Source organism: Lepidochelys kempii, chromosome 6 (assembly GCF_965140265.1).
Source record: "Lepidochelys kempii isolate rLepKem1 chromosome 6, rLepKem1.hap2, whole genome shotgun sequence".
NCBI lineage: Eukaryota > Metazoa > Chordata > Testudines > Cheloniidae > Lepidochelys > Lepidochelys kempii.
The window spans coordinates 30,444,992-30,470,405 of NC_133261.1; the positions used below are offsets into that span (position 1 = coordinate 30,444,992).

Genomic DNA, 25,414 nt, shown 5'->3' on the forward strand with positions numbered 1-25,414 from the left:
ATCTTCAGTAATCATTATTTAGTATTTAAAATGGTTCATAAGGTCAGAGAGGCCTTGTTATTTCATTAGAATGAAACTAAGACTACAGATAAGTCATTAAGGAGGCTATAAATCCCTATGCTTGTGTGTGTGTTTTAACAATGATTTGTAGTAAGCTCAGCATAATCTCTTTAAAATTTTAAGTAGAGTAAATAGGAAATACACTGGACACTTCACATTTCGGGAGAGTTTCCAGATTGACGTCAGCGGTGTTATGTTAGGCATGAATTTGGCCCACTTTGTTATGGAGTATATAATGATAAAATGTAAGAGGAAAAAAAGATCTTGGACTTGATTCTGATTTCACTGTGAATCAGCAAAGCACTCATCTAAAATTAATGGAGTTACACTGCTGTAAAAGTGATCTAAGAACAGATTTAGACCCAGCATCTCCAAATTACAATCGCCTATAGCAAACCGCATATAAGATTCACAGAAATAATCTCCTTTTAATTACCTGCCCTCCAGTACCATTTTGCTGCGTTTTTGATCACATTGTTCATTGGAATGGCACTCTAAATAGTGGTGTATGTTGTAAACATAAATATCTAACAATTTACCAAATACAAGAATAGTGCAGGAAGTACGGATGTTGTCTCATAGCCTTATCATGCCATTGCCACACATATAAACAAATGAAAAATTAGCATGAAGCCTGAATTCAGGACTGGGCCATATCCATGAGAAAGAACATAGGATTGAAATAGATTACAACATTTTCTACTGTTGGAAATGAACATGTGTGTGAAAATGATACAATCAATTTCCTTGCAAGGTTAGAATGCTAAAAATGCACTTTTCCAACAGCCTTCTTAAAATGCTTACTTTTAACCCAATTGAATTGGTTTTCTTAGCTATAATTTTGAACCTGGTCGTATTGTCATTAGACTTATTATGTGAATACTCTGTCTGGTCTGGTGAAATGGGCTTATTTTTGAATATCAGTGTTCTTATTTGGCTGTTAACAAGCTGTCAACTTCTGTGAATTAGGGGGAGCAGACGTGGACGTGTTGAAGCTACAAGTTAAGAGGTGGTCCCAAGACCTTCTGAAATGTATTGCTGGATTTTCAATGGTGGCTTATACCCAATTAGTCCTCTTTCATATTAAAGGGGCACCATTAAAATACAATATTCCTTGTTCCTTGGTTTTGCAGCTTGGAACCCCTCTGCACTTAGAATACCATAGGTGCTCTTGTGATCACTGCAGAGTGTCAATGCCAAGAATGAAGTCCTGGCCCCATTGGGTAGGTCTACACTGCAGGGTTAGTGGGACTTGAATCAGCTGACCCGTGTTAGAGAGCCAGAGGCAATGCATGGAGAGAGGGTATGGGGGGTCATGTGCCTACCCAGATTTGCTGTTTGGGTTGTACTGTGCATGCTCACATGGACTGAGCATGCTCAGTAACACTGCTGAAGCTGCTGCCCTCACTAGCTGCAGATACAGGTTGTCTCTGTAGAGAACCCCAGGCTTGAGCATCTTCATTATATTTTAACCATGTGTTCAGACTTTTCTAACCTGTGCTCAAACCTAGGGCTCTGGCATCCACATTGCTGTGTGCAGACCTGAGTCAAAGTAACCATATCACAGAGTCCATAGCACCCCTTGCCCCCCCAAATTGTGGCTGCTCTAGCCTTAGGGAAAACTTTACTGCCCACCGTGTATATTACCAAGAAGCAGCTCATTTTGCAAAAGGCTTCATCTGTTCGCTCTCCATTGCAAACCTAGGCGGCTCTCTGATAGTGTGCTTGCAGAGAGAATGGGTTAACGCTGGCCTGAGCTGTGGCCATTTGCAAAGAGGGCATGGCTTCCATTTTCAGTAGAGTGGATTGCAGATTGTTAGGATAGAGAGGACTAAGGAAGTCATCCCATGGAATTGTGGGATACTTCCTTCTGACTCCTAGGACCTGAGTCAAACGAGGTTGCATCTATACTGAAAAGCAGTAGGGCTTGGAGCCTGGGTCCTGGTTTAATTTGAGCTCAGACCTTCCAGCCCTGCAGAGTCCTGGGACCCTGGGTTAGCACAATTGTAGTGTAGAGGCAAGGGGGGTGAGGCTTGAACCTGAGCTCAAGCATGTTCTTGCTTTACAACATAGACATATCCACTGAAGTCAATGGGAGTTTTGCTGTTGAATTCAGTGGAGTGAGGATTTCATCCCAATTGGCTAGTAATTAAATCACTTTATGAAAGTCCCAGATCTGCCACTGATAAAATTCCACAGGTGATAATGCTGCTCCATAATTGCTATGAAAATGGAATGATGTTTACTGCATTAAAAATGGCATATCTCACGTGAACGATGCTGTAATTTTTAGCGAAGTATAGAAAAACACAGCATTTCCACTGGCCCTGAGTGTTCCATGCCCATAACCTTCTGCAGCAGTCCAGTTCTTATGCAGGATGTCTGAGAAATTGAGTCATTTTTAAGATGTTAAATGAACCTGGCTGGAATTAATCTGAATGTAGCATTTTCCACCTTCCACTTCTGGAAAACACTTCTCAGCTCACACTCTAGGCCTCCTGTAGTATCACTGAGAGATAGGCATGTTAGAAATGCCACAGAGAGGAAGAAATTGGGGTAGCAGGAAAAAAGTATTTGGCTACAAATAAAATTTGTACTCTTACAGCCCCAGAAATACTGTTAGCTTTCTATCTGAAAAAGTGTGCTATCCCCACCTAGCTTCCCAAAGGACATTGCCCATATTTTCCATTGGATGCATCCGATGAAGTGAGCTGTAGCTCACGAAAGCTTGTGCTCAAATAAATTTGTTAGTCTTTAAGGTGCCACAAGTACTCCTGTTCTTTTTACGGATACAGACTAATATGGCTGCTACTCTGAAACAAGACTCTCCAGTAACAATGGGTGGGGGAGTCTCAGTTGCCATTTATTCTTTTACTTCTGACATTTTTACAAGATGATCAACTACTCTCCTCTCCTTCTCTGATGTTCAGGAGATGAGGAGGGATCAGTCAGTCCACTCTCCATACTGCTCCTTTGGAGGGCCAGCAAGTAGGTCCATTCTTGCCAAACCCATCTGATAAGGATCTTCTGGGGACTAGCTGGCCAGGTCATCCCCACCCCCATCCTGTATCTGTGGGACCAGAATATTCACTGTTGGGTCTTGAGTGCTGCCATTGTCCCTTTAAACCTCAAACTGAGATTGTAACCCACGTTGGACCAATGCCCCATTGCACTTTGGAGCCATCACAAAGCAGATATCTGAAACTAAAGCCAACTAAAACAGTGTTTCTGAGTGAGTCACTGCCCCTGCATTTAGTAATGATACCGAGCAACACTGGAGGGAGAAGGAATTTGCTCCTCAGTCAAATGCTACTGTCAGTGACCCCTTTTGAAACCCTTTAAACTAGAAGTGGATATCTTAAAAAGACTACTCCATTCTGCTAATGTTTGGAGAGGAAGAATTGTACAGATAAATTGGTTCTGAAAAGCAATATGGCTACACCATGGCTTTTTGCTGAGGAAATTGGCTAATTACTAAACAGGACAACAAACCTCATTGAATTAGAATGAAATTAAACTGCCATGGTTCACTCTGACTAGACATATTTTAGATTATGCTATTTTATTGGGGGTGAGAGTAGGTAAGCGAGCAAAGAACATCTTTCTCATTCTATTTTTTCCCCTTTGTATTTATTTACAAGCCCTGTGAGAGGAAGAACGGTTTGAGTCTTGTGCTGTTCAGTGTCACCTTTCTATTAAATCTGGCTGCATTTTGCCTTAAATATTACAACACAATAAGAGGCCTATACTATCATTTTCCTCACAAAGTAAATAAAAGGTTTCTTGCTACCCAGTGGGTCATCTCATTTTCTCCCAGCAGTTCATAAAGCTGCTGCATGTAGCAAAAAGTGTTCTTGCTGTATTGACTTGTTTGTCATAAAAAATTAATCACTTCCCCTTTGATGAAGGGTGATAAATAATGACCCTCAAAGTGTTCTGTGGTCTCAAGTGTACTCAATGCTCTCAGCTTTTACTGGAGGAATTGAATGGGGTATCTGTAGGTCATGATTGCACACTGGTATCATAGGAACAAAGCTTTCTGTTGAACAGTTTCACCTAGAATAAAAACAGTAAACCCACAGTATGTTTGAGTAACCTTGGCAGAAGGGTTGAGTGTAACAAAATTGTCCTAACTCCCCGCCCCCACCCCCTCTCTCACACACACACACAGAGACACACACACACACTTACACACTTTACATACAGAAGCCTGGTGCATTTTGCTGCCAACCCAGGCAAATTAGGTACAGAAATCCATGTGCAAAATACATGAAATCTCATTGTACCTAACTTTCATGAGAGTCCATGACCAACTGGAACATGGCCCATGCAAATGCAGCCAGTTATTTGCACTCACACTTATTCAGTTTGCACATGCGATTGAAATAATTGCACATGTCTGTTAGGCATGTAGCTGTATGTCTACACTATTGGAAAATCAGGCTCATGATTTCATATCACTATCAACTATAGTCAAATACATTTTTGAAGTATTGGCCCATTGCAATATTCCTCTGCTCGTTTAAAACCCTCCAAAGTCTTATAGACAATGTCTGTAAGATAGATTGGAAAATCTACTCCCTTTCCTGTTATCCTAGCCCTGGCCTGTTTTCTGTTGCTCCATGCAATATATTGGTAGAGAACCATTTCCTCTGCATCTCCTGTCATTTGGATCCACCATCCTGAATCTGTGTCTGTCTTTCCATTTCATTTCAAAGCTCAGCTGCAAAATCTCTTTGTACCTTGTCTAGAATCATAGAATCATAGAATATCAGGGTTGGAAGGGACCTCAGGAGGTCATCTAGTCCAACCCCTTGCTCAAAAGCAGGACCCATACCCAATTAAATCATCCCAGCCAGGGCTTTGTCAAGCCTGACCTTAAAAACTTCTAAGGAAGGAGATTCCACCACCTCCCTAGGCAACGCATTCCAGTGTTTAGTTCTCTCCAGTCTATAGTTCTCTTTTTTCTTTTCCCCATCTGCCTGCATTTTTACGTTGCTTTAATTCCGTAAAGCACTTTGTTAGACAATTTATTAAAGATACTATGCAAAACAATTGATAGATATTGTGACTGTCTGTTGTCAAAGGGAAAAATTCTCCTTTCAGGTCTGCTCACTAGGACAGCAGCCCATTATTCTGCTCTTCCTACTTGTGTGGAATGTCCACTGATGGCACTGGGAGTTCTGCATAGAATCATAGGACTGGAAGGGACCTCGAGAGGTCCTCTAGTTAAGTCCCCTGCACTCATGGCAGGACTAAGTATTATCTAGACCATCTCTGACAGGTGTTTGTCTAACCTGCTCTTAAAAATCTCCAGTGATGGAGATTCCACAACCTCCTTAGGCAATTTATTCCAGTGCTTAACCACCCTGACAGTTAGAAAGTTTTTCCTACTGTCTAGCCTAAACCTCCCTTGCTGCAATGTAAGCCCATTGCTTCTTGTCCTATCCTCTGAGGTTAAGAAGAACAATTCTTCTCCCTCCTTCTTATAACAACCTTTTATGTACTTGAAAATGGTTATTATGTTCCCTCTCAGTTTTCTCTTTTCCAGACTAAACAAACCCAATTTTTTCAATCTTCCCTCATAGGTCATGTTTTCTAGACCTTTAATCATTTTTTGTTGCTCTTCTCTAGACTTTCTCCAATTTGTCCACATCTTTCCTGAAATGTGGTGCCCAGAATTGGACACAATACTCCAGTTGAGGCCTAATCTGCACAGAGTAGAGTGGAAGAATTACTTCTCATGTCTTGCTTGCAACACTCCTGCTTATACACCCCAGAATGAAGTTTTCTTTTTTTGCAACAGTGTTACACTGTTGACTCATATTTAGCTTGTGGTCCACTATGACCCGCAGGTCCCTTTCCACAGTACTCCTTCATAGGCAGTCATTTCCCATTTTGTATTTGTGCAACTGATTGTTCCTGCTTAAATGGAGAACTTTGCATTTGTACTATTTACTTCAGACCATTTCTCCAGTTTGTCCAGATCATTCTGAATTTTAATCCTATCCTCCAAAGCACTTGCAACCCATCCCAGCTTGTTATCGTCCACAAACTTTATAAGTGCACTCTCTATGCCATTATCTAAATCATGTGTATGAAGAGCAGAATACCGAAGTTGAGCTCTGTGTATCTCTGAGAGGAAACTTTAGTCTTAAAGTGGTAATATGTATTATCTTGTCTAGTGTCTGTCTGGATGACTGTTTAAAAAACAGAACAAATCTTTTGGGTGTTTGTGTAATGAGCTACGTATTTTATATGGAGGAACTGCATAACGGATTAGGAGTGAGAATGCTGTAGGTGTCGTATTAGAGTGATCTTTACGAAGGGGCATTATAGAGAGGAAAAATCTAAATGTAAAATATCCAATTATTATTTAAACAGCTCTGTGCAGAATGTGTCGAGGAAAGCAGGTAAATCAGGGAGAGGACAAGAAGTTGTGTGTAAAATAATCCATGCAATGTGGTTGCTGCTATAAATATTAAGGTAAAAGGCAACTTTGGGGGAATTTCCAATCTTTTTTTTTTCTTTTCATCAGTTATGCCCTAAATAACTGAGGATTTTATAGTACTTTTTTCTCACTCCTCATTGCTTTTTTTTCCTCTGCTCTGGGAATCTGCCAGCTACTTTTGGATTCTTGGTTTGGGTCATGATTCATCTGGGTTTTAAATCGTACAAGATTTATTGGTTTTAGATTTTGGTCGGGGTCATACATCTTGGGACCCTGCTGCTATTGCTGGTTCTTAATCAATCATTACCTCTTTCCCCTGTTTCCCTATTCTTGGTCTTTAATGGATGTGAATTCACATGGCCAAACTGGATTTTGACTGTTATCTTATGTAATATTAGTGGAGCACAGAAGACTATATTACCATTCCAGACATTGCCAGGACTCATCTGGTTTAGCATAATAGGGAATGGAATACAGAGTATGGGTTCTATTCCCATTGCAGTCAGGGGGCAAAACTCCCACTGACTTCAGTGGTATAGCACAACTAATAGATGTGAAATTTAAAATCCACTGTATCTTGAACTGTTTGTTGGTCATTTGAAAAATCTGCTTCTCCTTTCTGCTTGCTTGGTGCAAAAGGTTCATTTTGTTAGCTCTGAGTTGTGACACAGATATTATATTTGTCACTGTCTAATCGTTACAGTAAATATCAACCAGGAGTTAACATTATCTGCTGAACTACTTGAAGATCATTCAGAATGGCAGGTTATGGGCTGTGTAGATGAATGATGTGACATGATATGACTTCACATAATTGAATAAAACACAGATGATACATGCATTGCTCTTGACGTGGTAAAATGCAGACTAAATAATTAGCATGTTTGTAGCTGACACGCAAACTACATGTTTTCCTGTTTGACAAAATTTGTTGACCTCAGTAAAAATCACCTGCAGCTACTCATAAAGAGTTTTTTTCTTTTCTTTTCTTTTCCATCTGGGTTTTGAAATAGCTGTTGGTAAAGCATGGAAGTTGCTGTTGTGCAGTTGAAAACGTCTGCAACACACAGGACCAGATTTTTAAAGGCATTTAGATGCCCAACAATACAGATAATCACCTAGTGGGGTTTTCAAAAGCACCTCAGCAGGGAAGGCACCTAACTCCCATCGAAATCACTGTAGTTCACTATTGAAATCAATGGGAGCTAGGCACTTAACCTCCTCAGGAGCTTTTGAAAATTCCACTAGGTGCCTAATTATTTAAGTCTAGCCCACATAGCCTTCAATAACTTCCATGGACAACCCAGCAAGTACAAGGCTCTGACTGAGCACTAAGCTGTTCATGACAAGCTGCAGCTTTGCTCAGTGGCTTGTCTATTAGTTTTTCTAAGAAACAGAATATTACCTTGTGACCTCGGGGCAAGCAAAAGATGTGGCCTGAACCCAGAGGACATAGTATGATGTTGTCTTTCCTGAATGTAGATTGGCCCCCTGCCCTTGTGTGAAATCTGGACAGTGATGTTGGAGATTCAGAGCTGGATTCACCTACTAGCACAGTAACTTTGCTGCTTTGTCTCCTTCCCTGTAGGCTTGAAAGTTGACAGTCGATCATAAGGCAGCATGTCCAGCAGAAGAGCTGAATCAATAGGTTAACCAAGCCCAGCCTTTCGCATTGCATTATGCTTTCAGGCAGGAGGCACATGAAGTCTTCCTGCAGCTGAAAGAGGTGTGTGTCGGGGGGAAGAGACTGGAGGAGGAGGGAGGAGAAGGAAAGGGGAAGAAGGTGGGAAATTGGAGAGGGACTCAGACAGAAGGAGGATAGAGATCATGGGGTCCTACTGAGAGAGCCAAGGAGAAGCTGCAGAGGGGAACATTGAAGAAGTATTCCTGTCCCAGCTGACACATGGCAGATGTGCAGCTGTAATTGTTTAAAAGGAAGCTAATCCATAGGGGACATCTTCAGTGTGGCCTTTGGGATTTTACGTCTTTCTAGTTTTTTTTGCCAATTCTCTGCAGTGCTGGGCAGCCTCATTGCTTCCACTTTGTTGGCTGTCACAGCCACTCTGGGTGATGTCAGCCTGTCGCCACTGGAACAGCTGTTGAGCTGTAAGTGTACTGCTGTCTGCCTTGCAGGGGGCCTATCCCTTATTACTAGGCAAGGCAGACTGCAATATGCTCACAGTTCTGCAGCAGTTCTGGTGGTGACATGCTGACATCACCCAGAGCAATGACAAGCAGCCAACAGGGTGGTTGGAATAGCACTTGACTGATGTGAAAGAAAACGTTAAAACCATAAAGCAGCGCTGCCTCGTAAGACAGCCCTATTGGCTGCATCTGGTGTGTATCAGAGTCTCTCTCGTGTAAATTAATGGCATAAAATACAAAGTTGTACGTAGGTTATAAATGCAGCTACCGTACAGAGAGTCCTTCTTGGATTATTTGAGTGCTGCAGCAGAGTATAGAAATCGCCATTACAATGCACTGACCCCATTCAGGCACTGCATCAGGGGCAGCTCATTTAAGCAGCCTTTGTAGTATTTGGGTGCAACAGGAGAACCGCTGGGATTTTCAGACAGAATCCCCATGGTATATCTTTCTAGGCTGTACAACCAGCACAGTAAATGGTGTCCATAATAGATGGCTCAATCTTGCTCTCATTGAATTTGGGAGTAAATCTATTCTTGACTTAGGTAGGAGCAGGTGTGGGCTTGGAAGAGTTAGCAGGTGCAGAAGTGTTTCAATCCATTGGAAGGCTAGCATCCTATTTCACTCAGTCATTCACTGAGGCCGGAAAATTGTTTGGTTAATAACTCTCTAATTATTGCAGTCCCATTTAAATATGATCCTTAGGAATTGGACTATGAGACCTAATAGAAGTCTCTGAGCAATTACTGGCACTTTTAAAGAGGATACTGACAATCTCCCTGTAGACTAAAATGCATATTGTAAAACAAGCATGGACTGTGATGAACGTTATTCGAAAAACAGTTCAGGAGTTTAAGTTTACCTTTGAAAATCATTTCAAACTCATTTGTCTTCCGTCTACTGTAACTTGCATGACTGGACAAATTATGCTGTAGCTAGAGGTCAGTGAAACGTGGGAACTCTGAAGAAATTTAACAAACCAGAGGCTGGGTTTGAAGCTATTACACTAACTTGGCATGCTGCAGATGTAGTATCTGCCAACTCTTCTAAGAAAATTCTTCTAAGTAGAGCAGCAGGGCTGGGGGAGCAATAGCTTGATCCATTGCAAACTTGTTTTCGAAAGGCAGTTTGAGTTGCCTAAGGTTTTAAATTCTGTGCACTCAAATTCTGAACTCTGAATTTTAAACTGCCCTTTTAAATGAAAGATATGGAGCCTGACCCTCATCATCTTTTCTTTTCAGTCACTTTGAAGTGCTTGCATACGTTTGGCATCCTGCCCTGAATTTACTTCCCGAGATAAATACACACATCAGACCTCTTTCAATAAAAAGGGAATGAAGAAGAGTTTCTCCTGCTCTTATCTTTCATTTCATTGCATTTTCTGTCTCTTTTATTTACTGTAGGTAGCTAGTGTGTGTGTGTGTGTGTATAGCAAAGAAATTGCTAGATGAGTTGTGATTCAACTATTGCTCTCCATAAAGAACAGCTTCAGCAATGAGAGGATCTAGATTTATTGTTTTGAAGCTTTCGCTGGTTATCAAGAATTTTGTTTTTCTCCAAAAGATTTCTATTTAGAAGTGTGTTGGCCAGATCCTTAGCTGGTGTCAATTGGCATTGCTTCACTACTTTCAGTGGAGCTACACGGATGTATACCAGCTAAGGATCTGGCCCATGTGTTTCTAAATGAATTTGGTGTTGTGGAAGGTGCTAGGTTGGGAACATGGAAAACCTAGTACCTATAGTACCAGTGTAAGCAACGCTTCTATCCTGGCCTGCAGCAAGCACCTTTGGGGGGGCGTATGGTACTTCAGTCTCAAATGCCCATTCATTCTTTTAACTCTTTATTGAAACTAACTGGATGGATGTTTGGTGAACCTATCTATTTCTCTACATTAGAGTTTTATATCACCATCCATCACGTCAGGACTTGAGTATCTTCTATGTAAATGTGGTTAGCAGTCTCACAATCCCTAATGAACTTCATGGAGACACTGGCTCTTCTCCCTTTGGGGGGTATTAAAGCTCTGTTCGCAGTAGGGTTGTGGTTCTGCTTGAGGGAGGCCAAAGGGAGGGGTGAAATTGGGTAGGGAGAAGGGGGTGTCAGTGTTGTGAATGTCATTCTTGTTATGGCAAAGGCTTTGTCAAAGATCGGGGTTTGTGGTAGAATGGGCAGGATCCAAATTCACCTAATCCCCTCTGGAAGTTTGTTCATAGTTTGAATCCTTTGAAGATAGAGGTGAAGGGATCTGTGTCATGTCACTAAATCCCTGAGGCAATCAGTACCACCTTAAAAGGATGTATAATGTTGATAAAATGCTAGATCCAAGTCCTACAGTCAATGGGAGTTTTATCCAAGAAAGGAAAACATGATCAGACCCATGGTTAGTACTAGAAGAATATAAATAGAATGATCCCTGAACCAACTTTGGAAAATTATTCATAGGTTCATTTTCACTAACTAAAATGTCTGCAGTACTAGATATTCCTAATAGCTGTGTTTGCTTCTGCTGTGGTTCTAGTCACCTGCCTTTTTACAGTTGGTTTATTCCTCCTCTGTCCTGCACTCATGGCAGGTACTCTTCTAACAACTTGAAGCAAAAGAGCTGCTTAATACATCAGAAATATCCACTGCTCGCCAAGTCTACAGCTGAAAACAAGCCAGTTATTATAGCCATTTGTCGGTCTCATTTAAAATAAGAAATATAAGGTTGAATTAGCATTAAACATTTTCCTGCTGTGACTGTTTCACTGAACGTGTGCAACGAAAAAGACAAGCAGCAAATAAAATTTCAGAATGTATATAGATTGAGCTGCTGAGTGCGACTTCCTGCGTGCTAAGCCCACATAATGCATCGGTGGTGTTTAAGGTTGGTGATGGCAAAATCAAATCGATAATTATTTAGAGAGTGATTAAAAAAAATAGTAGCAGAGAAGAGACAGGATTCAGCTGCAGTGAATACAAAGATGATTCTTTATTCCAGCTGCTGCACACTGACAGATCCCGTGGTTCTCTCTAGCTCAAAGACTGACACAGCCTGTGATGCCAAGTGCTGGTCTGAATTGTGTATTTCTAATTTTAAATTACACGAGTTTTCTCTGGACTAATAAAACCCCTTTGCTTTGGTCCCAAGTTGACAGTGTGTTTAGACATCAGAGCGAGAGGTTTCAGAGTAGCAGCCGTGTTAGTCTGTAGCTGCAAAAAGAAAAGGAGGACTTGTGGCACCTTAGAGACTATAAATTTGTTAGTCTCTAGGGTGCCACAAGGACTCCTTTCTTTTTTTAGAGAGAGATGGTGTATAAAGTATGCCACATAGTACATTTACTTAGTCTCTCTCTCTCTCTCACTCAAAGACTGTACAATCTCTCTTTTTGTTCTGTCTTTGTACAGCAACTAGCCCAGTGGGGTTCTGGTCTGTGCCTGGGGCTCCTGGATGCTACCACAATTCAAGTAATACGTAATTTTTAAAAGGGGCAAATTCAGGGATGCTATACTCTGTGACCCAGTAAATATCTTTTAAAAATGCACAACCGTGTAGCAAAAGGAGTGTGTGTAGGTATAAAGCCCACCAAAAGGCAGCCTTCACTTACATGCTATCTGTTTACACAGATTTTATGCCACCACTTCCTCCGCTATTCATTCAGGTGTTACCATAGCAACTGCAACAACACATGGCAATGGAAGATGCAGCTCTGCTTCATTAAGAAAGACAACCACTAATGTACAAATTCTGTCCGTCTGCTCATAGGTTGGGGAGGCTGTAACATGCTGGTGGAGCAGAGTCTCACAATCCTTGGTAGGAAAACAGTTTTGTTTTATATCCATTTGAACACACTATGCAATTAAGATTTTTGCCTAAACCTCTCCCTTGTGCCACTATTAAATTAGGAATGAATGCAGATTATAGAGCTGGACGGAGGCCGGGAAGATTTCAGCTAGAATTGCCTACCACCCACAACTTATCTTTATGCATTAGGTTAGGGGGTAGGGAATCCTGTAATCCCCTGTGTGGGTTACTTTTGCATAACCATCCCTCCGAGTCTGTTTAAAGAAAGGAGGAGGAAAGTGGGTTAATGTTAACTCAAGCTCCCCAAGTAGGGTGGCCACCTTTCCAGGTTTTCCGAGGTGTGTCCCTTTCTGAGGTAGATGTACAGAGCACCCTTACAGATTTTCCCAGGACATACCACCAGCTGACCAGTTATGGTCTCAGGATCATCCCAGATGTCCCCTCCCACCCCCCCCCTTTTTTTTTTTTTTGGTACTTCAGAGGTGGTAACCCTAACCACAAGACTGACAGGGCAAACAATGCTGGCGAGAGCTGCGGTTGCCCCAGCCCCTGCCTCTTTATACCCTCCACTTCCCCATCCATGAAGCTCTCTCCTTACGGTTTTGCAAGCAAGTACATGTGAAGTGAAAACAGTGTTTTCTCATAGCAGTGGATAGCAGGTATATTCTGTCAGATGTTCTGGAATCTCCAAGTAGGTGCAAACACTGGACAGATATGGAGAGGGAAGCCACAGCACTCGGGAGCTTTAACCTGGGCAGTAATGTTGTGTGAATCCCCTACACAGGTGCCTCCAATCTTCTCCATCTTCCCTGTTTGTGCAGTAGACCCACACTGATTCTGTTGTACCCAAGTTTTTATGGAAACCTAGAGGAGGCAAAGTTTGCCTTTTGTCCCCAAGATTTGTCTGATCCTACTCCCATTGCAGCCAAATGAATTTTGCCATTTATTTCACTGGGCCAGGAGCAGGCCCTAAATGTAATATGTGTGTTTGTATTTTGATGGCACCAATATCTCCGCCAAAGTCGTGACATATAAGAGATTGTATTTAAAATACAGATTGTTCCAAAGTCAATTCTCTTTTTTTGGCACCCTTCAACAGGCGAAACTAAGATCCTTATAAAGTGGTAATTACTGGTAGGAGAGGAGAGGAAAGGATATGTGCGAGTGTCATTACAGTGTGAAGTATCCTATAGAGGGCTTACATTTTTATGGGTTAAGAAATCGCTTTGAGGGCCATGAATGAAGGGGTCTCATTTTTTTTCCCTAAGAAAATGTATGAGGTTGGGTTATGTTTGTGGTGGTGGTTTCTTGTTTGGTGGATGCCAGATTGCATGGTGATGATTTCTGTGATAACGTCTCCTGGGTGCAGAAAATTCGAACAGAACTCTGCCTGCAAGCTGCTCCAGACGTCTGTCTCCTATTATAGCATTGCTCCAAGTGGAGACCTTGTTATCAATCAGCCTGTCACCTACCCCACTACCTGCTTCTATTAAATGATTTCACTATCAGCAATGATGGAACACACCAGTGAATAGCAAATTGCAAATACCTAGAAAGATTAGGTATAAAGATTATATGGATAACATCCTAGATACTGCATTGGAAGTGACAACTGCAACTCAGTGGTTGCTAATGCATTTTGCTTTGGTCAAAAATGAAGAAACAGCTTTAGGTTTCATTGTTTCTGTTTACAGAGGGATGCAAACTGGAGACGTGTGTAGAGTGAGACTCCTGAGAAATATCTGTTTCAAGTAGCTTTGTATAATGTACAGGTAATGTGATGTCTAATTCTTTTATATTGTTGTACAGTCCTTTGGAAAATGGAAAGTACTGTATAAGTGCTTAGTACTATTCCTACATTTTCCAAATAAACGGGGCATTCTCAAGACCCTTTGGGAAAAAATTAGCTCTAACAGAACCCAACTTCAGTGGAAGTTCTTCAGTCTTATTCCAGGTCTTATATATTCATCTATCCAGCCTAATATGTCATCTATACCAGGTGCAGCAGCAACCTCTAAATTGTTATAGTTAAAAGTAGGCAAGTAGTTCCAGTTTTCAGTTGCTTAAAACGTTAACTTTTCAGCTTAAATGTTTCCAGGCCTTGTCTCTGCCCAAAAGTATTCTGCTTAAATATTAACAAATATTGGCTAGCCCTTTTTAGTATGAGAACAGTGGGGGGTAATCTCTAGTTAGAAAACAAAATACATGCAGTGTTTTGATCAGCTCTAGCCTTGAGGAGGAGTGAGGTAGAAAACTGAAATCTGTCAGGATGACAGCCCTCACTGAGGAGAAAGGTCTCTGAGTGTCCCAAGGCTAATTGGTTTTGAATTGATGGACTTATGACCAGTTTAAAACCACAGTACACGCACAAGCAGTACTTTTTAAACAGAGGTTTCTCCCTAAGCATGTAAAATGTTCTGCTGAGGGGAACTAAGGCTGTGAATGCACGCTGACCTAACTTAGCTGAACAGTGAAAACTTTAGTAAAGGCGTGCAATGAATGAAACAGATCTAGAGAAACACTTGCCTTATTTACTGTGCATCTTGCAAGGTTATATATACCCCACGCCTCAGGTCTACAAGACTGGTTCCCTCCAATGGACTTTGTAAAGTGTCTGAGAGAGGTTGCTCCAGTGGCTTTCAGCAAAACAGCTCCCCATTATGGAATTTCTCTTTTCTTGTTTAAAATAAATAAATAAAAAATCCACACCTTGGATATTCAATTTAAAAATATTTTGGAGGAAACATTACATTTGCATGGTTACCTTGCATACTCAGAAATCAGGAAATAACAAAGTTAAGGAGGCATAAGGACTTAGCGCCAACCCCTTGTTTGTATAATGCTGTTGGTATGTGCCAGAGAAACATAGAAGTCATTTATACATAAACAAACAAACAAACCCACAGCAAACTGTATTTAAACTAAACACTCCAGATTAAGTGGAACAACAGTGGATAGTCAAAATTTGTAGGAATATACAGGCCACCTAAGTCCACACTTAACTTTGTAGCTAACTGTCTCATCTCCTGAATTGCACCTATGCTGATTTATATTTCACATCTATGTGCAAGTTAGTTTTATAATTAACTAGACTGTCTACTTAATTACAACTAAGAAAGGTTTTTCTGATAGTTGAAACAAAAATACAGTATATGAGTGCTGAAAAATTATATATATATACACAAACCTTTGAGAAATAGGGCATTTTGGCAATGTTATTTCCCCCCACCCAGGTCCATTTCTTTTAGTGTGTGTGTGTGTGTGTGTGTTTGAGAGGGAGAGAGAGTGCGTGTGTGACAAGAATGATAATTTGGTATGCTATAAAGACTGTGTCTACATGAGTAGAATATCCACTGACTTTAGTCAAAAAGTGGCAAAGTTACGCCAGTCATCCCAAGTAAGTATCAATAAAATCTTTACATCAGACGGAGTCTATATATATGACACATCTTATAGAAAATTATTTTAAGAATGTTTTATAGAGTTCTACAATTTTTTAGGAACTATTTGTTATATCACTCCACCTGTAAAGGCAAGTTCCTTAATTACCACGAGTCCAACTCTTGAGAACTCAGAAGGAGCCAAAAAAAAATTTATAAATAGTTTTTCTATATCTAAATATGTCATGATTCTAAGATGCAGTAAATATCTGAAGACCATCTGGGGCTACAAGTGAATGCTGGGACCCATCAGAAAGAAGAGAATATCTTTTCTCTCCATTGGTATAAAGCTCCTATTTTTAGCCCCGGGGAGCTGTGAGAAACCAACGTAATCCTGTCACTGTTGCAGGATTGAATCTTACTTTTCCTGGGTCTCAGGAAGTATAATTCTGAGGGCAGGAGAATTCCACATCTGAGGGAAAAAGGGAAATATTTCTCGGATAGGTTAGTTTTTATAAAAGTCATTGTCTGAATCTGCTCGTACTGAGTTCTTTAGAAAATCTGACCCTCAACTTCCCTGTGCCCTCAGTTCCTCATCTACAAAATGTGGATAATAATACTTCTTTTCTTCCACTTTTTGTCCGTCTTGTCTATTTAGCCTCAGAGTTATTCATGGCAGGGACTGTGACTTATGTGTACCTAGCACAGTGGGCCCAGATTTTCAATTGGGGCCTCTGGGTACTACCCTAATAGAGACAATAAATAAAAATAACGATCAGGAAGAGTGCACTATGGAGATGATATATAATATTTAAATGTCAACTTGATGGTCAGAAAATTACTAGAAAGATTAAAAAAAAAACTAAAATCCCAAACAGTGTTGGATCCTCTTGAATGAAGAAATTATTTTATATCTTTAAGTTCAGAACAAAATCAAATCCTAAATTGTAAAATCCCAATGTTTCCTTAAAGTGAATCCCTTGAAAGGCCAACACTGAGGGGGAGTGAAAGGGGAGGGAGGGTACTATGCATGGGAAGGGAGAAGAACATATACAAACTTCTCTTCTTCAACCTTCCAAAAAGCCTGGAAATAGTTCCAAGATGGGGTTTACAGCATTAGTGATCTAACGTTCATGTAGTGCTTTTCATCCAGGAAGATCCCTAAGTGCTTTCCAAATCGTACAGAAGAATCACTCTGTCCACGAGTGAAGTACCAGCCCCCTCTGGGTGAAAGGAGTTAGCTGTTAAACAGAGTACAGCAAAACTACTCAAGAGTTGCAGGAGAGGAAGTGAAGAATGCTTTATCCAATTGATACTACAGCAGGAATTTTAGGTTGGCAGAATGTATTTCCCAAACTGCTCTTTGGCAATGGCTCTGAGGTTTAATGGTCCCCGTGAGCGAGTTGTTCCCAACTGATAAACTAAAGTAGGCTTATAAACGTGTGTGCAGGCAGCAACTGAAATGCATACAGCTGTAAATCCAAAGTATGTGGGATTTAAAATAGATTCCTTAGGAAATCTGCTTGCACAATCTGAAGAATGAAGATGAAGGTATTTTGGTGCTATTTAATGTTCTTTCTTATTAGACAGGAAATCCCGCGATTAAACAGGAAGTTCTGTTGGATGTTTCCGGACATACTGGACTTTAGTTTCTAGACTATGGCCTTCATTCAAGCACTTAACTAGCATGGTATGGGGGAGGGACCAAATTGCAACTGTTGTTCACCAGCAAGGGGGTGGGGGCATCTGCGTCAGTGGGGCACTCATGCTGGGGAAAGACGGGGTGATAGGCAATGTTTGCACTGCAACCCTCCCAGGGGGTTTGGCTGTCACTAAAGTTAGCAGATATGACTGAATCCTCCCATGGAGAGAGAAGGTCTGTGACTAAGATGGAGCCACTTTCACATTTCTTTTTCAGAACAGAACAGCCTCACCTGTGGTGAATTACCAGCACATCGTGTGAGTCCCTTGGCCATGCCTCTTCTCTGGCCATATCTGCCCACTTTGGGGGCTGTATTGGCCAGTGGCTCCTGGCCTCCTGCTGGAGCAGCAATGGTGAGGGGATTAGTACAGTCCTCTATAGGTGCTGGAATTAGGGTTGCTGGGGGTGCTGTCGCACCTCCATCTTGAAGTGGTTTCCATCATGTACACGGTTTAGTTTGGTTCAATGGTTCTCAGCACCCGCACTATAAAAATTGTTCCAGCACCCCTGCAATCCTCCATCCCTAGGCCTTTAGCTTGTAAAGGTTGGATATTCCAGGGCACTAATTGTTTTGTTAATAAAATGAATCTAGGATGTTTACACAATAAACTTGCGGGAAGATGGGGCAGGAGCATGGTATCTGCTGTGACCATGACAATTAATCTGTAAATAATTTTGCTTGAGTTTCCACAGCTTAGTTTATCCCTTTATTTTCTAGGGAATAAAAACAAATATTTGGAGAAGGAAGGACAGAATGTTGTGGGTCATCCTAGAGTGTGTGAAAGTTTTCTACTGTCCTTTCATTTGCAGATAGGAGGGGGAACACTAGGTTTTTAGAACACTGTTTACCAGAATTACACACTGTACAGGTGCTCCTAGATTTGGATGTCACTCCTCTTGAACTATTTAACAGGAAGCTAGTAATGTCACAGTAACACTTCTACTGAAATCTGTGGTTAGTATGATGATTGGAAACAATGGGACTAGAAGTCAAGATTCTATTCCTACTTCTTCCTGTGATTTTTTTGTATGATCTTGGGCAAATAATTTAATCTTACTGTGTTTCAGTTTATACATTTGTAAGAATAGGTAAAATAATACTTATCGACCTCACAAGAACGTTGTAAGAAGTCATATAATGTTATGTAAAGTGCGTTGATCCTTGTATAGAAGGCATATAGAAGCGCAAAGGATTATTATTATGTCCCCATGGAAAACTAATACTAATGAATCAAAGCTAAACAATTGCTGTATTCTCCAGCTTAAACTTTTTTTATAATGCTTAACCCATCTCGGAGAACTCCTTTACGACCTGATTCTGAAAGGTGCTGACCATCCACAATTTCTGTGGGAGCTATGGAATCTCAGTCGTGACATTGCATCTCTACTGTGAGAAATTATTTTGTTAAAAATATAAGGGAATTCCATGTTTTGAGCCATATCCTTAATGGGTGCTATTCCATCAAACATAGCAGTGCTATGATTGCTCACACCAGCTAGGAATCCTGTCCTTATAGTTTCTCAATGCCTTCCAGAACAAAGCCCTCAGTTTGGAATTGGAAAGCTAGGTTGGATTCTTTTACATCTCTTAGCAATAATAAACGTTCCACAATGGGAATTTTAGTTAAGCGTTCTGCTGCTGATACATAAGAAGGAGTAGAATCCATCTCATCCCTGCTCAGCTATGTTGGTTAGTGCCGTGCTAACAGGTGTAAATACTGTGGTAGTAAAAACTTATCTTAGGGCAAGTCTACACTACTGCTTAAGTTAATCTAACTTACGTTGCTCAGGGGTGTGACACTCCTTTCCTCCCCACCCCCACCAGCGGAGTGACACAAGTTTTGCACTGTCCATACCGGCACTATGTTTGTGCTGGGAAGGAATTTTTCCCTTGCCACCATATTGGCTTAGGTGGATTTGTGTTTTTTTCGCCTTCCCCACAGTGGATTCAGATGGAATTGCAGCTCATTATTTACGTGTAGGGCAGATGTCCAGTGCAGGCACTCCATAGGGAAGGTATACAGTAACTGGATAAATGGCTTGGAAAAGGGCTTAAAAAGGGGTATTTGGTAAAGGAGCGAACGGGGGTGGTTGGGGACTCCTATGATTGATACGGCAGGGAGCCAACCGCATTAACCCTCCTACAAGGTGAGGGGTGGATGGTAAGATCCCAGCAATGGATTTGCTGGAGAGACCTGGATGGAAAAAAGAGGGGAAGCTGGTGGAAGCTCCCGGATATGGTAGGGTCTCAGCAATGAATTCACTAGAGGGACCTGGATGAAAAAAGAAGAAGCTGATAAAAGTCCCGCAGGTAATTATGGAATAAACATGGGGTTACCTGCACTGTACACTTTTATCTGCTGTGTAGTCCCAGACATCTAATAATAAAGTTGCAGTCTGATTAAACCCATGTCAAGTGTCTCCTGTCCTTCTTTCGGTACAGCCAGACAATCAAGGGTTTTGATGGTTCAGACTCATATTTTTTCTATAGTATTCCCTGAACCTGAAACCTCTGTTCCATTCCTATATGCCACAGCAAAAGCTGGGTCAATACACTCAGGAAGAAATTTTTTTAGTCTCATGGGACTCCTCTAAACTAGGCCAGCTGCAACTATGAAGGCAGACAACATATGGCATGAACAGAGCCCTGTTCTTCTTCTTTATTTTGTGTCTGAGTTTAAAATATCCAGATATACAGGCAATATTTTCCCTATGCTTAGACAAGATAAGTGGATATTCTTCTGTGTATCCCATTTCCCTGACTTCTTTCTTCCTTTCTCATCTCCCAGTCAAATATGGTTTAATAGACTTATCAATGATCTTGTCATGTAGAGTTCGGTTGCACATGGAATATCTTGCTACAGTGATTCTTCCTGTATGTGAGGCAAAGAGACTTCCTTAAGTTTGAACTGTGGTTTGGGAGAAGGTATTATAGGCATAACCTTAAATGTTCCTATGATTAACATACCTGAATTGCTGTAGGCTTTGCTTTCTTGTTTGTTGTCAGTTTCTCTATTGTAGGGGTGCTGAATATTCTGAATGAAGTAAAGATAAAAGCTGCCTTCTGGTGCCACTGATTTATTTTGAAAGGAACTTTAGCTCTTCCTACTGTCATAAAAAGATGTCCTTGCTTGACCTGCTTAAAGCAACATAACACTGAGAGTAAATATATTTTACTTAATAATTTGTAGTGCTATTATATCTCTAAGTTACTGTGCCAACGTCAACTAATTAGTCCTCACAATACCCTAAGAGGTAAATAAGTATTGTCCTGATTATACAGACAGAGAAACCAATACCAAGAGGTTGTGACTTGTTAGAGGTCATGCATCAAGTCAGTGCCAGCATTAGAACTTGGAAGTTCCTGTCTTTCACACCTCTACACTAGACTACACTGCTCTTCCTTGTTACTACAGTATGTGCTGTACGCAATCAGTGAAGTTCTCTTCTATCAGATCATAAGCACATATTCATATTGAAGCCCCTAGAGAAGGGAATGCATATAAGGAACCACATCATTTCATTATACTAATAAATGCTGAATTAAAGATTAACAACCGTTTGCCCCAGATTCATTTTTTTAAATGATATTGGTTCTAACCATGTGCTAAACTATGCACAAGTGTGTGATAAATATTTCTGGATCTCACCTGCAATGAGAACCCGCTGGAGTAATACTTACTGGGGCGGACATTGCTGCTTCCTTGCCATCTCTCTGCTTTCAGAGGCAGTAACTAACTGTCTTCTCTCTTAGCTACAGCAAGTATATCTGATGTGTCCTACCCTCTTGAAGATACAGCGTCTTTGTTGAGAAAGACCTTTTCCTTTAAATCTCTCTTAAGATCTTTCCAAATATGATTCAGGGCCTTGGGTGTGTGGTGAAGGTCATAGTTCGTACTTGGGATTTCTGAGCACAAAGGGCATCATAGAGCATCAAAGTCTCTCTGTATGTGTTTGAGCTTTTGAGGAGATAAAGTTGGCCTCATTTTTCTTACCAGGTTGGTGTCTGTCCTTCATAGGCCACAGAAAAAATGAGTGCATTAGAATATGTTTTCTGGAACGCCAAAATGTCCTTGGACAATGCCCTTCCAATGCAAGCCACATGTCAGAGATAGTACAAGTATTTTTCATTTTCACAGGCTGATCCTCTATTCAGTCACAACCTCACAACAACAAAACATGCTTCTGTGACCTCGAAGGTTGATATTACAGATCCCCTCTTTGAAGGGCTCTTAGTCCGGCTGTTCTTTGCTTGCAGCAGGTTCAGAATGCAGTGGCATGATTGCTCACTGAGTTGAACGACCAGGATTACATCATCCCCACCTTGCATTCTTTAAACTGTTTGCAAAGTGATGGATTTGCTTTAAATTGGCTGAACGTGGAGATTAAAACCTATGATGGTCTCAACTCAACACTGCTGGGTATCTGACATAATGCACCAACCCGCTTTCAGGATCCCAACCATTGCTTCTGGAGTCAGCAGGCATGTGTGTGTTTGCTGTGATGGCCACTGCAATGTGGAGTTCATTCCCCTTGACATGCATCTGATTTTGTTCCTCATTCAGAAAAAGCTCTCCCCCTTTTCCCTAATGTGTCTTTACCTCCTGCCCACTGTTTCAATTGGACTGTCTGATTTCTTTTTGTTTCTGTTTTAAGGGGCTGTACTTGTGAAGTTTTTATGCTACTGTGTTTGCAATTACTCTGCTGCAGAACACCCTATATGCTTTGGGAGGGAGAGTAGCTATATAAATAAAACTAGTGGTACTGTGTCCTAATAACCAACATTTTCACCACAGCCTCTAAGAGGCAAAGTACCAGAAGCAGAGGTGTGGATCATTCAGGAAGGAAGAGCTGTCTGGCATCTAGAAGATGTAATAACACCATGCAGCTAGGGTGACCAGATGTCCTGACTTTACAGGGGCAGTCCTGATATTTGGGGCTTTGTTTTATATAGGTTCCTATTATCCCCCACCCTCTGTCCTGATTTTTCACACTTGCTGTCTGATTACCCTACATGCAGCTAGGTCAAGGCTTGCAAGTGTGAAGTTTACAAAGCACGTACATATCTTCCTGATCTATACAGAAATTTGTTTCCACACGTACCTGATTAAAAAGATCATAAACTTTGAGATATTTTTGTAGCTGTTCAGTGAAAAGTGTGCTCTATGTGGAAGCTGATTGAAAAATAGAAAACACTGTTTTTTGGAAAAAAAATCAAAACGTGCTTTAAGCCATTTTCTTTATGCAGATTTCAAGCTGGAGGATTTTGAGATTTCTTGTTCAAAATTTTTTTTTGTAAAAATGTATATAGAAAATACTCTTCTGCCCCAGATGTTTTGTTTCCTTTACTCCTGTTCTCCCCTTACCCTTCTTTTCCTCCCTTTCTTCCTCTCTACTCCTTTTCTTTTTCTAATTTTGCCTCTGAAAAGAGAAGGAAGTGGGAGAAGAAAGGAAAAATGATCAAATAAAATATTTTTTGGTTTTATACTTCACACCCCCTATTCCCCCCCCTGCAATTTCACAGAGAAAAGGGAAATTTTTGAATAAACACTTCTTTGAGGGGAAAAATCTGACTTTGGAAAATAGAACTAGAACTGGTCAAAAGTTTTCTAACTTTTATTTAAACCAAAAATTGGGCTGAGACAAAATAGTAGGATACACACAGAGTAAACTGTTACTCTAAAAATCTTTCTTTAGCTAAAAACTGCACCCAGAAGATCTGAATTTCAAAGCCAAGGGGCAAGATTTGGAAGTGACTAGTGATCTGGGTTGTATTGACCTGAGACCCCTTAAAAGGGCCTGATTTTCACAGGGTGGGTGCTCAGCACTTTCTAAAAATAGCACCCCTTTAGGAGTCCCAAGTCTGGAACCCAAATAGTGAAGCACCCAAATCGCTAATCACTTTAACACCTTGGCCAGGGTGACTATATTCTCATGAAAATGGGCATACTCCTGCCTGCAAGTGCCCAGTGGGTGTTATTTTAAACAAGTTGAAGAATTCATAATTGTTGTTTTGCGCGTAAGCTAAAGGACCTTTCCAGTACAGAGTGCAGGTGAATTTAATAGCATGTTTCCTTCCCATTAGCATGAGTGAGAGTTTTATGCCACTTGATCTCTACACACCATGTGGAAATTCTACCTCGTTGTGATTAATATCATGTACAGGGCAGTGCAATGGATGATTCTTAAGTTTCCGCATCTGTGTGCAAATCCATATCCCTACACACATCAGTTTTTGCTCTTTGTGAAAACATGACATAGGGCCTGGGACTACTGTTTCCCTTCCTGTACCCCCATAGGCCACAAACTGTCTGTATTGTGTTTTGCCAGGCTTTGCGCCCTTTGCCACCTGTGTAGATGAGTTTCTTTATGGACTCTTCAGTTCAGAGTTTAGCTTTATCTCTGGACAATCTTCCTTTCAAACATATGGAGTGAGGCCTGTTTTCATGTTCCAGAGAAAACTAGAATTGTTGTCAAACTGAGGAGCAAGAAACCGATTCCATAGAATGAGATTTTTGTTTTAACGTTTACAGATACCAGAACTTATATTCACAGTATGTCTGTAGCTACTACCAGTGAAAATCACATTTGCTGAATTGGGCCTGCTTGACTGAAAACCACATGGATTTCTGGCTCAGGTAATGTGATTAATCTGGTTGTGATAATGCGGGGGAGCTCCCTTTTATGGACACCCAGCCAGCCAGTTAGCTATAAAGTCCCTCTTGGTGGCTGCTTGCTTTACCTGTAAAGGGTTAAAAAGTCCCCCAAGTAAAGAAAAGGGAGTGGGTACCTGACCAAAAGAGCCAATAGGAAGGCTAAAACTTTTTAAAATGAGGAAAAAAGCTTTCCCTTTGTCACTCTGTTGTTCTCTCTGGGCTGAAGAGACGGGGGCAGCTGGAATGCTGCGTCAAGTTTGGACCAGGTATGAAAATTCATCCTCCATACCTAGCAGGATTCGTTGGGACAGGGAATGTTTAGATAGATGTGATTAGGTTTATTTCTTTTATTTTGGCTTGTGGGACTCCTCTGTGCTAACCCCAGATCATAGAATCATAGAATATCAGGATTGGAAGGGACCTCAGGAGGTCATCTAGTCCAACCCCCTGCTCAAAGCGGGACCGGTCCCCAACTAAATCATCCCAGATGCTTTTGTTTGCTTGTAACCTTTAAGCTGAAACCCCAAGAAAACTATTTGGGTGCTTGACTTTTAAAAATCTAGCAAAAGCCTAAGTTCCAGATGTATTTTCTTTCTTTTTGTTTTAATGAAATTTACCTTTTTTAAGAACCTGATTGGTTTTGTGTCTTAAAAGGTCTGTGCATATGTTTTTCAATTAGCTCGTGCAACAGCTGGGTTTCCCTTTTGTTTATTTTCTTTCTTGGCTTCCCTGAGGGAGGGGTGGAAAAGCCAAGGGACCTCAGGCAAAACTTCCCAAGTGAATTTTTCAAGGATTTGTAAGAGGCAGTTTTTCACTTGGGTGGTGGCAGTGTTTACCAAGCCAAGGTCAGAGTGGGGAATCAGCCTTGACAGTGGTAAAAAGAAATGTTTCTAGTGTATGTTTAAATTTACCATATCATGCACATACTTGTATGTATGCATTTTATTTGTGAACTAGGCCTTAAAAACATTGAACATCTGTGAGAGGGAGACATCAGGCCAAGCTGGTGTAAATTGGTGCATCTTTGCTGAAGTCAAAGGAACTGCACCCATCTACACTGACAGAGAATTCGGTCCAAAATCATAGTTTTTCTTGCATGTCATTGTAACTGCATCAAACTGTCATGCAGTTCTCTAGAATCATAGAATTGTAGGACTGGAAGGGACCTTGAGAGGTCATCTAGCCCAGTCCCCTGCACTCATGGCAGGACTAAGTATTATCTAGATCAGTGCTTC

At 41.0% G+C, this 25,414-nt stretch overlaps 1 protein-coding gene across 12 annotated transcripts in view; it reads right to left on the reverse strand.

Moving 5' to 3' along the window:
* KCNC1 (potassium voltage-gated channel subfamily C member 1) overlaps positions 1–25,414 on the reverse strand; it is a 198,347-nt gene that overhangs the window by 152,101 nt on the left and 20,832 nt on the right. For 5 of the 12 annotated variants that reach the window (XM_073347355.1, XM_073347354.1, XM_073347352.1 and 2 more), the window contains exon 2: positions 20,492–20,659. The exons of 3 other annotated variants lie outside the window; for them this stretch is intronic. In XM_073347355.1, the coding sequence (XP_073203456.1) occupies positions 20,492–20,659 (168 nt within the window). Of the gene's footprint in view, positions 1–20,491; positions 20,663–21,205; positions 22,945–25,414 lie in introns of those variants that run through there. 4 more of the 12 variants (XM_073347357.1, XM_073347360.1, XM_073347359.1 and 1 more) reach the window with 4 other exon arrangements.